Here is a 16,340-nt window from a genome sequence, read left to right as displayed (position 1 = left end):
TTTAGGTTCTTTTGCTTGAAATTCAACCTGAGTGATTGAGCTTGCCTATTTAGGGTCACACATACAATACAATTTGACTCAATCTAGTTCCTTGAAAAAATATATGCTGCCTTGAAAATTCACATAAGTCATACCAGGAGGAAATGTGTTTAAGAACTAAAGTTTAATTTTCTTTATTTTTAGTAAATGTACAGAATGTAAAGTGGCTTGATTCTATAACCTGTTTTTTTTTTTTTTTAACCTTGTAGCTTTTTGATGACAAGCTTCAAAGCTGCAAAGATGATGAACAGAGAAAGGTAACTTATATAACCATGATTTTGAAATTTTTATATGTAATTTCCTATTTGTAAGTAAGTTCTTTTCACATATCACAAGTTAAAGACAGAAAGCTATTTTTGTAAATTAAAGTGGATCATTTCAAATATTAATAAACCAATTAGCCAAGAATTTTCAAAATAAATCAGAGACATTTGAGGAAACGAGTGGTGGGTTAACTTCAGTTCTCCTCTAACTGCCTCTTGAATTTTTGACATCTGTTTTGAAGTTTGCATATTATTTTCTTTCTTCCAGTTAACATTTTATTTTCTATCTTGGTTAGATTTCTTAATGCAGCATTATTTTTTGCTTTTCTGTTTACTATAGCCTTGTATTTGGCTCATTTATACTTAGTTGTGTTCTAACACACTCTTCATTCTTAATTTTGGAATTTATCCCTATATCACTTTTAAACAACTTAGAAAAGATTAAGTGTTACTAAAATAAACATTCTTATCACATAGTAAAAATTAATAGAAAAAACAAAGCTTGTTTTCAAGTAAGGAATAGAATGTTCTATATTCTTACAAATTTTCAATCATACCAGTTTTGTTTAAGAAGGTTTAATCCATAAAATGTCAAATTTTTATTTTTATTTATTTTAAATTTATTTTTAAAAGATTTATTTTATTTATTTGAAAGAGGGAGTTACAGAGAGTGGCAGAGACAAAGAGAGAGGTCTTCCATCTGCTGGTTCACTCCCCAGATGGCCACAATGGCTGGAGCTGTGCTGATCTGAAGCCAGGAGCTTCTTCCAGGTCTCCCAAGGAGTGCAGGGGCCCGAGGACTTGGGCTGTCTTCGACGGCTTTCCCAGGCCATAGCAGAGAGGAACAGCCGGGACTAGAACTGGTGCCTAATGGGATGCTGGCGCTTCAGGCCAGGGCTTTATAATCTGCTGCGCCACAGCGCTGGCCCCTATTTATTTTTCTAAAGATTTATTTATTTGTTTGAAAGGCCAAATTAGGGAGAGAAAGAGACCAAGAGAAATTTCCCCATTTGCTGGTTCACTCTCCAAATGGCTGCAACTTCCAGGATTAGTCTGTTTCGAAGCCAGGAACCCATCCAGGTCTCCTGCATGGCTGTCAGGGGCCCAAACACTTGGGCAATCTTCCACTGCCTTCCCAGGCACATTAACAGTCAGGACCTGAAAATACACTCATATGGGATGCCAACATCACAGGAGGTAACTTAACCTGCTACACCTCTATGCCAGCCCATGGGATTTTTATTTAAATATTTGATTTCGGTTTTTTAAAAATATATAATATAATAAGAAGCATTCCATTCCCAATCTGCTTGTACTCATTTAAAATACTGAGTACATTTTGGTAAAATTCTTTAAATTGCTAATCAGTAACAACAAAGCAAAATCAACTGTGATATGTCTTTGTGCTTCTGACTGTCTTTTAAATTTGCTGTTTTTCACAGAAAGTTGAAACTCTCAAAGAGACAACAAATGTAAGTTATGTGTTTGACAAACTTTGCTTTAAAATGTTATTTTTATTTTCAGCCACTATTGATAATAACAATTCAGATTTAATGGGAGTGTTAAAGAATTGTATTATTTTCCAAAGGAATTTGAATTATCTCTGTGATTGAAATTGACTTCATATCTATTCTAGTTTTGCCTGTCTGAGATCCTTGGATAAAAGTTGTTTTCCACGCACAAGTTGAATATCTCTTATCTGAAATGTTGGGGATCAGAAGTGTTTCTCATTTCAGGCTTTGTCATATTTACAAATACATAATGAGGTATCTTTGGGAAGTGGGCCCAAGTCTAACCATGAAATTCAATTATGACTTACATACACTCTATACACACAGCCTGAAGATAATTTTATATAGTATTTTTAGTGCACCTGCCTTTTGGCTGTGATCTATCATGTGAGGTCAAGTGTAATTTTGCACTTTAAAAGTCATGTTGGTGTCCAGAAATTTCAGATTTTGGAGCATTTTACATTTTGGATTTTTGGATTAGGGATACTCAACTTGTATATGTTCTCTTTCTTCTAATTAAAATCTATTGTGATGCAAATTTTCTGATATATTGGCCTTCTGACATATAAGGTTACTGAGATTTGTATCTTGAAAAAGTATTTATATTTTAAGTATTTATTTTTTTGATATCATATGATCATTTTATTTGGGCCAAGATCCTAAAATCAGTGTTTTGTTTTCATAGAGCATGGTAGAATCAATTAAACACTGCATTGTGTTGCTGCAGATTGCTAAAGTAAGTAAATTTGTTTTTGATTAACTTCATGTAATGAGATTTAAAAACCATGATGGCACTTTTCTTTAATGGCCAAAATCCCAGTTCTGAAACATATGGGTATTACCTTTCTACAGTAAACTATTATGGGTTCTTGCTGCTATGGAACATCTATTATGTTTGGATGTTAGCTTATCTACATATGCTTGTTTTCTGGTAACATAATTTCTGGTGGTGGCTGGGAAGGAAGGGAGCATGTTTGAATGACTCACCCCTTCCTTCCATTTTATCCATTATTGCTGCTTGGAGCAGACATCTTTTGTAAACCTCTTACAAACAAATTTTCCTTAGAAAATAAGGGAAAGTTTGGCAGTATTTTTCGTATCCATAATGACAAATATAATAGAGATACATGTTTTTTTAAATTGCATTGTCGTAGATGTTTTCTGATACTGAACTACATTAATGAACCATAAGTGCTGTTTTTTATTCATGAAACAATATATTTGTTAATTATTGTGGGTTTTAAACTTCATGCATATTGTCTAATTTTCTGGAAATCTTTTACATGTTACACCTAAATATAAAATTTTTGTCTGAAATTGTTGGAAACAAGAACTTTACTGTTGGAGAGTAAGAATTTTAAAAAAACTTTTCTCATTATTCTTACCTGACCATGTCCCTGTATTTAGCCAGTAGCTAAAAGGAGGTTAGGGGATAGCAAAGAATCCAAAGTTTAGAAATGATGTTTCTGTTTTTAATTATTGGTCTGTTTTACTTATTCAATCACATAGATTTGTTTACTCAACCATAGAGACATTTTATATAGTACTGTTAATGACATAATGGCATAGGACAGTCCATTTGTGTTTGGATAGTGAATATATTAGCTTATAAGCTAAAGGCAGTATTATTTTCTTTGGAGGCCACATTTGTTGTATTTACACTGTCTGAAGTTAAAGCTTGTGTTAACTTTCTAATATTATTCTTGATCATTATTCCTGATTTCCTATCAGGTATTTAAATTTTTATCTACTTTTAGGGATCAGATTATATTTTAAAGCTAAGAAGAGGAGGATGATAGGGTTGGAGGCATGAAAGGGCCAAGGCTTTTGGTTTAGTTTTTCTTGGCCGTGAAGTTACATTGGCAAATAGAAGGCATCTACAGTTACCCAAAAGCCTATATATAGAAAATCAGTAAACTACACCATGCCTGGTGTGAGTGAGTACATATTGTAAGGCATCCATACCACCTTCTCTAGAAGATGGAGAAAGTAGAAGAACCCATATACAATGTTTCAGACTGTTTGGGTGACCTGTGAACATCACATTCTAATAGCTGTACAGAAAGGTAGTCTTACCTATTTCAGTAGCTCACCTCTTAGCCACTCATCAAGAACTGTCCCTGAAATGTGTTACAGTTCAAGTTATTAAAGCTGTTTTCTGTAACTTTTTAAGGTCCTTTAGAATGAGTAATCCAGATCAAGTAAAAACATTTTCCTTTTTATTTATTCTAGAAGGAAGTTTTGTTATGCTTTTTGTGTATACATACAACACTCAAATTATATTTGTACCTCATGAGTTCTATTTGAAACTTTAAACCAAATATAAATATAAATCAGACCACATCTGTTGCCTGCTTAAATCCTGCAGTGTGTTTTCATCTCTTGGAAATGAATCTAAACTACTTTTCATAGCTGAAGTCGTTGAAGCCATCACTGCTGTCTCGTCTCATCTCTTGTCCTTGCTGGACCATGCCATTCAATAACATTGCCTATTTTGTTTTTCTAAGATAAGCCAAGCTTTTTTTCTGCATTAGGGATTTTTTTTTACTTGTTTTTCCGTCCACTTAGAGGGTGTTTCCCAGAGATTTCTACCAGACTCACTCTCCTACTTTATTTAAATTTCTAATACAAGAGTCATATTTGGAAAGAACTTTCTGACTGCTTTACCCAGAATAACCCCTACTTCTCACTAATTTTTCTTCCTTGCCTTGTATCATTATCCAGATTTACATGACACATTCATTTATTTGTCTATTTATTCTCTATATTATAGGATAATCTCTAGGAGGACTTTGTCTTAACACTTATTCGGTGTGTGTGGGCTGCCATAATAAAATGTCATAGACTAGGCAGCTTAAACAACAGACATTTATTTTCTCACAATTCTAGAGGCTGGGAAGTCCAAGATAAAGGTTCTGCCTTGAGACGGGCCCTCTTCCAGCCTGTGTACAGCAAATTCTGCCTTTTTCCTTCATGTAGCCTTTCCTTAGTACATGTGCACACAGAGCAATTAAATGCTCTGGTGTCTTTTCTAATAGGTTTGCTAGTCCTATTGAGTCAGGGATCTACCCTTTTCAGCTTCTTCAACCCAGTTTCTTTTTTATAGGCCCATGTCCAGATAGAGCCACCTTGGGGATTAGGGCTTCAGTGTGTGAGTTTTGGGGGAACATACCCTTTAGTCTATGAAACAACTGTATCCTCAAGTCCCTGCAGCAGTTGCTTGCCAGCTAGTAGGGGTCTGATAAATGGGAGTTTCTGAATGTTTTTTCTAATGCATAATTTCTAATGGTTGCATGCTGTAGTATTTTCACTGTAGGTATGGTTTTTCTCATTAGCCACCTCTGTTGTGTCGTGGTGATTATCCTTACAAGTAAAATGCTAGGTAAATCTGATCAGTTCATTAATCTGTGTTTAAGATAGAGGGTGAGAAATGGCATTGCATTATCTTGAAGAGTATGGACTCTGCAGGCAAACTGGGTTTGAATCCCAACTGTACCACTTCAGCAAGTTTATTTATCCTCTCTGTCCTTTGCTTTATTCAATAGAAAATAGGAGTAATAGTCAGCTTTTTTTACTACAATGAAATACCAGAGGCAACTAATTTGATATGAGTAAAATTTTCTAGGAACCACTTTTTTAAAAATTTTTATTTATTTATTTATTTGACAGGCAGAGTGGACAGAGAGAGAGAGAGACAGAGAGAAAGGTCTTCCTTTTCCGTTGGTTCCCTCTCCAATGGCCGCTGCGGCAGGCGCGCCATGCTGATCTGAAGCCAGGAGCTAGGTGCTTCTCCTGGTCTCCCATGCGGGTGCAGGGCCCAAGCACTTGGGCCATCCTCCACTGCACTTCCGGGCCATAGCAGAGAGCTGGACAGGAAGAGGATCGACCGGGACAGAATCCGGCGCCCTGACCGGGACTAGAACCCAGTGTGCCGGCGCCACAGGCGGAGGATTAGCCTATTGAGCCGCGGCGCCGTCCTCTAGTAACCACTTTTTAAAAGGTAAAAAGAAGGGGCCACCACTGAGGCGTAGTAGGTTAAGCCTCCTCTTGCAGTGCCAGCATCCCATAAGGGTACCTCTTTAAGTCCCAGCTGATATACTTCCAGTCTACCTCCTTGCTGATGGCTTGTGGAAGATGGCCGAAGTCCTTGGGCCCCTGCACCTGCCTGGGAAACCCAGAAGAACTCCTGGCTTTGGATTGGCCCAGCTCCAGCTGTTGCACCCATTTGGGGAGTGAAGCAGCAGATGGAAAATCTCTCTCTCTCTCTCTCTCTCTCTCTCTTTCTATATATATATATATATATATATATATATATATATATATATATAAAATCTCCCTCTATCTGTAATTCTGCCTCTCCAATAAAGAAGTCAATGGGTGTGTCATGTCCTGAGTGCCACACAATTTAAAAAAAAATAAAAAGGCCGGCGCCGTGGCTCACTAGGCTAATCCTCCGCCTTGTGGCACCGGCACACCAGATTCTAGTTCCGGTCAGGGCACCGGATTCTGTTCCAGTTGCCCCTCTTCCAGGCCAGCTCTCTGCTGTGGCCAGAGAGTGCAGTGGAGGATGGCCCAAGTGCTTCGGCCCTGCACCCCATGGGAGACCAGGAAAAGCACCCGGCTCCTGGCTCCTGCCATCGGATCAGCGCGGTGCGCTGGCTGTGGCGGCCATTGAAGGGTGAACCAACAGCAAAGGAAGACCTTTCTCTCTGTCTCTCTCTCTCACAGTCCACTCTGTCTGTCAAAAAAATAAAATAAGAAGAGAACTGCTTTAAAAAAAAAAGATAAAAAGAAACAGATGAAATTAATTTCAAGAATGTATTGACTCTGTATACCTTAAATGTAATCAATGTGTGATCCATACAAATATGGACAATTAGCTCTGTCTGCACCAAGTCTTCAAAATCTTGGGTGTATTTTACAGTTTATACTGTGAATCAGCACATTTGAATGCTTAATAACAACTTGGTAACTAATGTTACTGATGGTTACCAAACTGATAGCTACTTTAAAGTAGATTTTATATTGAAGTTTTCCTTGGATCCCAGCTTCTCTCCCCAGGCTTATCAGTATTAATTAATTCATTGACTATTTTAAAAACAGTTTTATTGACATTCAGTTTACATAGCATGAAGTTCACACATTTAAAATATACCCCTCAGGGATTTTCAGTATATTTACAGAGTTATACAAACATCACCATAATCTAATTTTAGCGTATTTTCATCTCACTTGTTGTCAGTCCCTGTACCTCATTTGTTCCTCTAACAATTTCCCCCTCCCTCTACCCTAAGCAGTCCCTGATCTGCTTTGTTACTAGATTAGCCTATGTTGGACATTTTATATAAATGGGATCATATGATATGTGATGTTTTGTTAACTGGCTTCTTTTATGTTTTCATAGTTCATCCATATTGTAGCATGTATCAAGACTCAATTCTTTTTTATTGCTGAATAATATTCCACTTAGAAGTTTACTACATTTTGTTTATTCATTCGTCAGTTGGTGGTTGTTTCCACTTTGGGCCTTTTACAAACAATTCTGCTTTGAACATTTATATACCGTGCCTTCATACAGACATATCTTCATTTCTCTTGGGTGTGTACTTAGCAATAGAATTACCAGTAAGTTTTTCAGGAACTGCCCAGCTGTTTTCCCCAGCAACTTACATATTTTATGTTTTTATGCCCAGTGTGTAAGAGTTCCTCAATCCTCACCACATTTGTGATCAACTTTCAGATTATAGCCATTTCAGTGGTATTTTGTTACGGCAATCATTGGCATTTCCCTAAGAAATAATTATTTGGATCATCTTTTCATTCTGTGGCAAGATGTCTATTCACATTGTTTGCTCATTTTTTATTTAACTTATTTGTCTTTATTTTTGAGTTGTAAGGGTCCTTTAAATATTATAGATAAAGTCCTTATATATGTGATTTATAGTTTTTTTAGAAGATGTATTTATGTGACTGGCACTGTGCCATAGTGGGTTAAGCTCCCGCCTGCAGTGCTGGCATCCCATGCGAATGCTGGTTCTAGTCCAGACTGCCCCACTTCTGATCTAGATCTCTGCAAATGTGCATGGGAAAGCAGCAAAAGAGGGCCTAAATTCTTAGGCCACTGCATCCATTTGGGAAACCCAGATGAAGCTCCTTGCTTTAGCCTGGCCCAGCCCTGGCTGTTGAGGCCATTTGGGGAGAGAGCCAGCAGACGGAAGACCTCTCTCTCCCTCTGCATCTGCCTTGCCCTCTCTGTAACTCTGCTTTTCAAATAAATAAATAAATCTTAAAAATTATTTATTTATTTATTTATTTGAAAGTGCAAATTAAAGACAGGGAGAAGGAGAGAGAGACAGATTGATCCTCCGTCTACAGGTTCTCTCCCCAGATGGCCACAGTGGTCTGGACTGGGCTAGGCTGAAGCCCAGAGCCAGGAGCTTCATTCAGGTCTCCCACATGAGTGGCATGGGCCTGAACACATGGGCTGTCTTCTCCTGCTTTTCCCATGCCATTAGTAGGAAGCTGGATCAGAAGTGGAGCAGAGGCTGCCTCTGTGGCACTGTAGATTAAAGCCCTGGCCTGCAGCACTGCTATCCCATATGGGTGCCAGTTCAAGTCCTGACTGCTCCACTTCCCATCCATCTGCCTTGGAAAGCAGCAGAGGATGGCTCAGGTCCTTGAGACCCTGCACCCACATGGGAGACCTGGAAGAAGCTCCTGGATCCTGGCTTCAGATCAGCTTAGCTCCAGCTGTTTGGCCATTTGGGGAATGAAGCAGCAGAGGGAAGGCTTGTCTCTCTCTCTGTGTCTCTACCTCTCTCTGTAACTCTGTCTTTCAAATAAATAAAATAAATCTTTAAAAAAAATCATCTTAAAAACATAAAAAGGCCGGCGCCGCGGCTCACTAGGCTAATCCTCCACCTTGCGGCACCGGCACACCAGGTTCTAGTCCCAGTCGGGGTGCCGGATTCTGTCCCGGTTGCCCCTCTTCCAGGCCAGCTCTCTGCTGTGGCCAGGGAGTGCAGTGGATATATAGTCATGTAAGCCTCATTTATTGAATCTCATGAAACTTGAATTAGAAAATTTCTTTTATCATATAATAGAAACTGTACAGGTCTATAATTAATAGAGATTTCACTGGGCTAATTTCCTCACTAGAGAGGTAGGGATATATTTCATGTATTTTAATGGTAGACATGGTTTTAAACAACTGAAGTTCTTAATTTTAGTCAGAAGTTCTCCCAGATTATGTGGTCCTGATATGCACTATTGTATTTTTAGACTCAATCATGTTGGTATATACCTCTCAGAGAAGAGAATAGACATTTTATTTAAGAATAGGGTCTTGGGACCACTGGCATCCCATATGGGTGTTGGTTCGTGTCTTAGCTGCCCCACTTCCTATCTGGTTCCTGCTAATAATGTACCTGGGAAGGCAGCTGAAGGATGGCCCAAGTGTTTGGTCTTCTGCCACCCACGTGGGAGACCCAGATGAAGCTCCTGGCCGTTTGGGGAGTAAACCAGTAGTCTCTCTGTGTGAATCTCTCTTTCAAATAAGCAAATACAAGGTTTTTTTTTTTGTTTTTTTTTTTTAAGAAACAAAAAAGAATGAGGTCTTAAAACCAAACTAACATATGGTAAAACAAAAACAAAAACAAAAAAACCAAGGGAATGAAAGATGGAAATAGAGAGGGAAAAGTGAGTATAAGCCTTTTTTTTTTTTTTTTTAAGATTTATTTATTTATTTGAAAGAGTTACACAGAGAGGGAGAGGTCTTCCACCCACTGGTTCACTCCTTAATTGGCTGCAACGGCTGCAGCTGCACCGATCTGAAGCCAGGAGCCAGGAAATTCTTCCGGGTTTCCCACATAGGTGCAGGGGCCCAAGGACTGGGGTCATCTTCTACTGCTTTCCCAGGCCATAGCAGAGGTCTGGATTGGAAGTGAAGCAGCCGGGACTTGCAGCCGGCACTGCAGATGGTGCTTTACCTGCTATGCCACAGTGCCAGCCCTGAGTGTAAGTTTTTTTAAGTACTAGGACACAATCCCTAAATTTCATGAGAATGACTGATAGCCATTTGATATTCTATGGGTTCATCTTAATTTCACCTTACCTTGAGAAACAAAGCACAGCAGTGACAGAAATAGGAAACTCTGATGTAAAATATTGTGTAGGTAGCTTATAAATTGACAACATTTTGAGGGAAAAAAGATTGTCACATGTTTAATAGTTTGTTTTAAATTATCCAGAATTAGAGTTACTCTGGTTTTTTTGATAATATACTTTATAGGTAATATTTTGCTATATAACAAACCACCCCCAAACCAAGGGTCTTAAAATAGGTATAGTCCTTTATCTTGTTCATGAATCTGCAATTTGGGCAGTCCCCCCTCAGCATGTCCTATAGCAGCTTGACTGGAGACTGGAAGATCCACTTTGAGTATTGCTAACTTGAGTGATGGGAACTGAAAGCCTCCGTTCCTCTCCATGAGTATAGTTCTACATGGCTGCTTGGACTTTCTCACTGTGTATTGTTTGTTCCAGGAAAGCAATGTGGAAATTTGTGGCATTTCCATTACCTATCTCAGAAATCACATGTTATTACCACCCCTAGGTGTGGAAATTTGCTAGAACGCCTCACAGCCATGACTTACAGCAGCACAATTAGCAAAGGAAAAAGGTACATAAGGAAAAATTTAGAGGAAGCCAGTTAGTCTTCCAAGAGTCTTCTCCTAGTGGAGCTGTACAGGATGCATTTAACCAGCAACAAAATCATGACACCATATGAAATGTTCTCTGCCAGAGATGCTTATGAGAGACATTGTGCCCAGGGTTTTCACTGGAGATTTGTCACATAAGCACTCCATCTGGCATTTCCCAAAATCCCAGACTTCTAGAAGAAAAGCAGCCATAATCCATATTGTTTGCATAAACAGTTGAGGCACAGTCCCTCTAACCAGTTAAAGTGGTGGGAGCCCTCCTGAAACCTGAGTTTCAGTCCAAGACTAGCTTTGCAGGCAGGCTTTTCTAAGGACAGCCATCTCAGGCCTACTGTGTTAGTTATTTTCTGCACATACACTTAAAAAAATTATCTCAGAGTGGGCATTGTGTAAGCCTCTGCTTGAGACACTTGCATCCCATCTCAGAATGCCCGTTGGAGGCCTGGCTCTTGTACTTCTGATCCACCCCCCTGCTAATGTGCTTGGGAAATCAGCAGAAGATGGCCCACGTACTTGGACACCTGCCACACATGCGGGAGACCTGGAAGGAGTTCCTGACACCTGGCTTCAGCCTGGCCCAGCCACTCCAGCTGTTGGGGATTTGAGGAGTGAACCAGTAGATGGAAGATTTTTCTCTCCTTTTTCTCTCCCTGCCATTCAAATAAATATATAAACTTTTTAAAAAAATACATTAAAATTTACCCAAATTCTTTTTTTAAAAATGATTTATTTATGGGGCTGGCACCGTGGCTCACTTGGTTAATCCTCTGCCTGTGGTGCCAGCATCCCATATGGTGCCGGGTTCTAGTCCCGGTTGCTCCCCTTCCAGTCCAGCTCTCTGCTGTGTCCTGGGAGGGCAGTGGAGGATGGCCCAGGTACTTGGGCCCCTGCACCCTCATGGAAGACCAGAAAGAAGCACCTGGCTCCTGGCTTCAGATCGGCACAGCGCCGGCCATAGCAGCCATTTGGGGAGTGAACCAGCGGAAGGAAGACCTTTCTCTCTGTCTCTCTGTCTCTCACTGTCTATAACTCTACCTGACAAATAAAAAAATAAATAAAAGATTTATTTATTTATTTGAAAGTCATTGTTAAACACAGAGAGAAAGAGAGGCAGATAGAGAGAGAGGTCTTCCATCTGCTAGTTCACTCTTCAGATGGCTGCAAAGCAGCCAGAGCTGGCTGATCCAAAGCCAGAAGCCAGGAGCTTCTTCCAGGTCTCCCATGCGTGTAAAGGGACCCAAGGACTTGGGCCATTCTCCACTCCTTTCCCAGGCCATAGTAGAGAGCTGGATCGGAAGTGGAGGAGCTGGGACTCGAACCAGCACCCGTATGGGATCCTGACACTGCAGGCGGCAGCTTTACCTGCTACACAGTGCCGGCCTCCCAGATTCTTTAGATTGCTCTCTGTTGACCCATCAAAATGGTAGACTTCTGAGTAAACTCAATGGTTAAATAAAAGGTTATGGATGAATGAGAAGTAAATTGACCACTGTGTTTAAAATCAGGACCAAAGATTGGTTTCTGTTAAAACTTGAAAACTTACAGATAATAATAGAGTTAAAATTTTAAACATATAAAAGATATACAACCCTCCCCCATAGTTACAGTTATTTCTTTGGAGAGTTTTCTTTAAAAGGAAAAGAAGGAATACGTGACATCCATTATAATAATTGTGTGTCTGGTTTCTCCTTCATTTTTCAGAACTTCTCCAAATTTTCCAATGAAGGGAAAAAAAAAAAAACATGGAAGCAACTAGGTACACTTACCATATTTCTATTTGTATATGACATCTGTTTTAGTTTGCATGTACTTGAGTGAAGCAAGGATTTTATTACTTTGCCCCTCATTATTAAAAATATTTTATATAGTATTTTCTCATTTAAAAAGCATTTTCATAGATTTTTTTATATAGTATTTTCTCATTTAGAAAGCACCTTCGTAGATTTCTCATTTAACTCTCAAAAAAACTCCTCCATCTGCTGGTTCACTCCCCAGATGCCTACAACAGCTAGGTCTAGGTCAAGTGAAGCTGGGAACTCAGAACACCACCAAGGTCCTCCAGGTTGATGGCAGGGACCTTGGTGCTTAAACCATCGTCTTCTGCTTCTCAGGATGCATTAGCAGGAATCTGGATCCTAAGCAGAGCAGCTGGGACTGGAATCGGCACTCCAAAATGAAATGCAAGCATCCAAAGCAGCAGCTTAACCTGCTGTGACACACTGGCCCCTGTAGTGACCATTTCACATGAGTGATTATGAGGAACTCCAAGATAGCTTTCTTTGATTGCAGTGTTCCAAAAATCTGCTAATACTATATCATTCGAACTTTGAATATTTAAAAACATTTTTCCTTCTTTAAATTTTCTCGGTGTGCCTACTTTCTTCCCCAAATCCCTGATGATTACTTCTTGTAGAATACCCATGCTCTTGGTGTTGATTGTTGTATGTAGCCAGTGATGGAATTGTGTTTGGCTTGGAATGTACAAATGGAATTAAAATCTCAGTGAAGGCAGAGAAATAATATTCTAACATTATTACTTACCTAGTAAAATAAACTTTCTTTGCTTGAAAAGTACCCAAGGAGTTACTTAAATTTAAGAATGAAGTTAATATTTTTAACATTTTTCCTTAAGGACCAGAGTAATGCGGAGAAGCACGCAGATGGAATTATAGTAAGTTTAACCTAATCTTTGATTTTTTCTTTTACTTCTGCAGAGCATTATAACCAGTCATGTCAGGAGAAGCCTGAATTTCTCATTTTTCAACGCAAATTCTTCTTTTCACTACTCACTGCTTTCTGTTGTTGACTCTTGCTAATTTTCTTGCACACCTAACATTGTCATCTTAGAAATCATTTGGAGGGGAAATGACAATCTGAAATTTTTTCTAAGTGTTGGTTCCAGTTGAATTATTTTGCATGTGCTAACCTGAAGGGTTAATCATGGTATGAAAATTCTGCTTTTACAATAAGGCATAATTCATAATGCTATATTTCCTGTCAAACTTCTTTTTTTCTCAGATGAAAGCAGAGAGGGAGGGCTGCAAAAATGATACTTTTATTAACAAGTTTAAATATATTTCTTGGTTCCTATTTCTTCTGTTTAGATTGTGTGTATTGTGTTAATTACCATTGTTACTGTGGTATATACTACATTTTTGCTTTAACAAGTTACAACACAACTTCTTGTACTTACAGCCATAGTCTTATTTCCTCCTGTATAGTTTTTTGCCTTCCCCTTGTATTCAAATTCCCCTCTAAAAACAAAGATGATTTGTTAGTGTTCATGTTTTCCAGCTGGAAATGAAAGTTAGAGCTTGAAGTTTTTAGTTTGAGTGACCCTCGTTTTATGGTAACTGAGTGATTTCTGTTCAGCCTGTATTTCAAATGTGAAAGGCAACTTGTTTTTTGTCCCAAGACTACAAATGCCATGTTGTTTGAGATCTGGAAACAGATCTAAGTTTTCAAAGACAACTCATGATTATACGTAAATGGAAGAGAATGTTATCATTATATTTGGTTTAAAATGAAAAAATAAAGTTAATTATGTTTGCATATTTCTTATGAAACCAGAGATAAAAGAAGCGTTCTTAAAATTTTAATTAAAAATATTAGAATTTTTTTTCTTTTCATAGTGGGAGCCTTGGTGATATAATTACATGATATAGGGGCTGGCACAGTGGCTCACTTGGTTAATCTTCCACCTGCAGCGCCGGCAGTCCATATGGGCGCCAGGTTCTAGTCCCAGCTGCTCCTCTTCCAATCCAGCTCTCTGCTATGGCCTGGGAAAGCAGTAGAGGATGGCCCAAATCCTTGGGCCCTGCACCCACATGGGAGACCAGGAGAAGCACCTGGCTCCTGGCTTCGGATTGGCACAGTGCTGGCCATAGCGGCCATCTGGGGAGTGAACCAACGGAAGGAAGACCTTTCTCTGTTTCTCTCTCTCACTGTCTATAACTCTATCTGTCAAATAAATTAAAAAATAATAATTACATGATATAACTACAACATGATATATCTGTGCCTGAAATCTCATTAAAGATTGTGAGCCTCACAGGGAAGGACTATATGTTACTTAGCTTGTTGTGGTTCCCAAAGACGACTCTGAGGAAAATCTTGTTGGCAATTTTCTGATCTCTTTCCCCTCAAAACCAAATAGGTTACATTTTATTATTTTTTTAAAGTGGGCATGTTTATAAAACATACCAAATATATTTGATGGTGTTCAATTTAAGTCTTTAGGAAATTGATACTCATAGAAAATTTAAACTTGTGAAAACAACCATATTTGAATCATTTGCTCAGGTACTGTATCATTCTTTTTTTTAATTTTTATTTTTTTAAGGTTTATTTATTTATTTCCTTGAGAGGTAGAGCAACAGAGAGAAAGAACTTCCATCCAGTGGTTTATTCCCCAAATAGTCTCAAAAGCCAGGTCTGGGCTAGGCCAAAGCCAGTCGCCAGGATATGCCATGGAGGTGGTAGGGGCCTTAGCACTTAGACCATCATCCTCTGTCTTCCCAGGCACACTAGCATGAACTTGCATATGGAAGTGGAGGGACTAGGACTTGAACCAATACTCCAATATGGATGCCAGCATTGCAAGCAATGATTTAACCTTCTGTGCCACAGTGTTGGCCCCAGCAGTTTTCTTCAAGAGTTTTTGACTTTGGAGGGCCAGATTGCTTGCATTTAAATGACAACCTTGGTATTCACTTTTTGTAACCTTGGACAAATTATTTCTTTTTTTTTTTAATAAAGATTTATTTTATTCATTTGAAAGAGTTACATAGAGAGGTAGAGACAAGAGACAGAGGGAGGTCTTCCATCCATTAGTTCACTCCCCAAATGGCCTCAACGGCCGGCGCTGTGCCGATCTGAAGCCAGGAGCCAGGAGCCTCCTCCAGGTCTCCCACCCAGGCGCAGGGGCCTAAGGACTTGAGCCATCCTCCACTGCCTTCCCGGGCCACAGCGGAGAGCTGGATGGGAAGAGGAGCAGCCGGGACTAGAACCGGCGCCCATATGGGATGCCGGCGCCTCAGGCCAGGGCTTTAACCCGCTGTGCCACAGCGCTGGCCCCACAAATGACTTATTTCTTCTGAGTCTTAATTTCCTCATCTCTGGAGAAAGCCGAAAGACCTCTACCTCAGAATGTTGTCATAAGTACAGAATAGGCAAATAATTTTCAACAAATGTTAGTTCTATATACTTTATTACATATATTGTAAGAGTTTTTTTAATGTCAGAACAGATTAGGGTGAAGGATTATTATTTGCACATCTCAAGCTCTGCATATTTCATTTTAAAGCAAATTTTATTATGTAATTTGATGTATTTTAGCCTGAGCAACAGCAACAAAAGATTGAGTCCTTCTGGCCAGCGCCATGGCTCAATAGGCTAATCCTCTGCCTGCGGCGCCGGCACCCCGGGTTCTAGTCCCGGTCGAGGCACCGGATTCTGTCCCAGTTGCTCCTCTTCCAGTCCAGCTCTCTGCTGTGGTCTGGGAGTGCAGTAGAGGATGGCCCAAGTGCTTGGACCCTGCACCCACATGGGAGACCAGGAGAAGCACTTGGCTCCTGGCTTCGGATCAGCACGGAGGGCCGGCCGCAGCGGCCATTGGAGGGTAAACCAATGGAAAAGGAAGACCTTTCTCTCTGTCTCTCTCTCTCTGTCCACTCTGCCTGTCAAAAAATAAAAAATAAATTAAAAAAAAGATTGAGTCCTTTTAACATGAGGTTGAAAAAGACAAAATTACAAAAAAGTTCGTTATAGAACTAAGTATCATTTTTTAAACATTTTTATTTGAGATG

The 16,340-nt window shown here is 39.4% G+C and overlaps 1 protein-coding gene across 28 annotated transcripts in view; it reads left to right on the top strand.

Annotated features, from left to right (window-relative positions):
* OSBPL9 (oxysterol binding protein like 9) overlaps positions 1–16,340 on the top strand; it is a 181,739-nt gene that overhangs the window by 128,411 nt on the left and 36,988 nt on the right. For 14 of the 28 annotated variants that reach the window (XM_008265261.4, XM_008265257.4, XM_070078525.1 and 11 more), the window contains 4 exons: positions 249–296; positions 1,745–1,774; positions 2,499–2,549; positions 13,166–13,204. In XM_008265261.4, the coding sequence (XP_008263483.1) occupies positions 249–296; positions 1,745–1,774; positions 2,499–2,549; positions 13,166–13,204 (168 nt within the window). The remainder of the gene's footprint in view (positions 1–248; positions 297–1,744; positions 1,775–2,498; positions 2,550–13,165; positions 13,205–16,340) is intronic. The other 14 variants (XM_008265258.4, XM_002715101.5, XM_070078532.1 and 11 more) reach the window with 1 other exon arrangement.

The sequence above is a fragment of the Oryctolagus cuniculus genome, chromosome 7 (assembly GCF_964237555.1).
Source record: "Oryctolagus cuniculus chromosome 7, mOryCun1.1, whole genome shotgun sequence".
Taxonomy (NCBI): domain Eukaryota; kingdom Metazoa; phylum Chordata; class Mammalia; order Lagomorpha; family Leporidae; genus Oryctolagus; species Oryctolagus cuniculus.
This window is presented reverse-complemented; position numbering and strand designations above follow the sequence as displayed.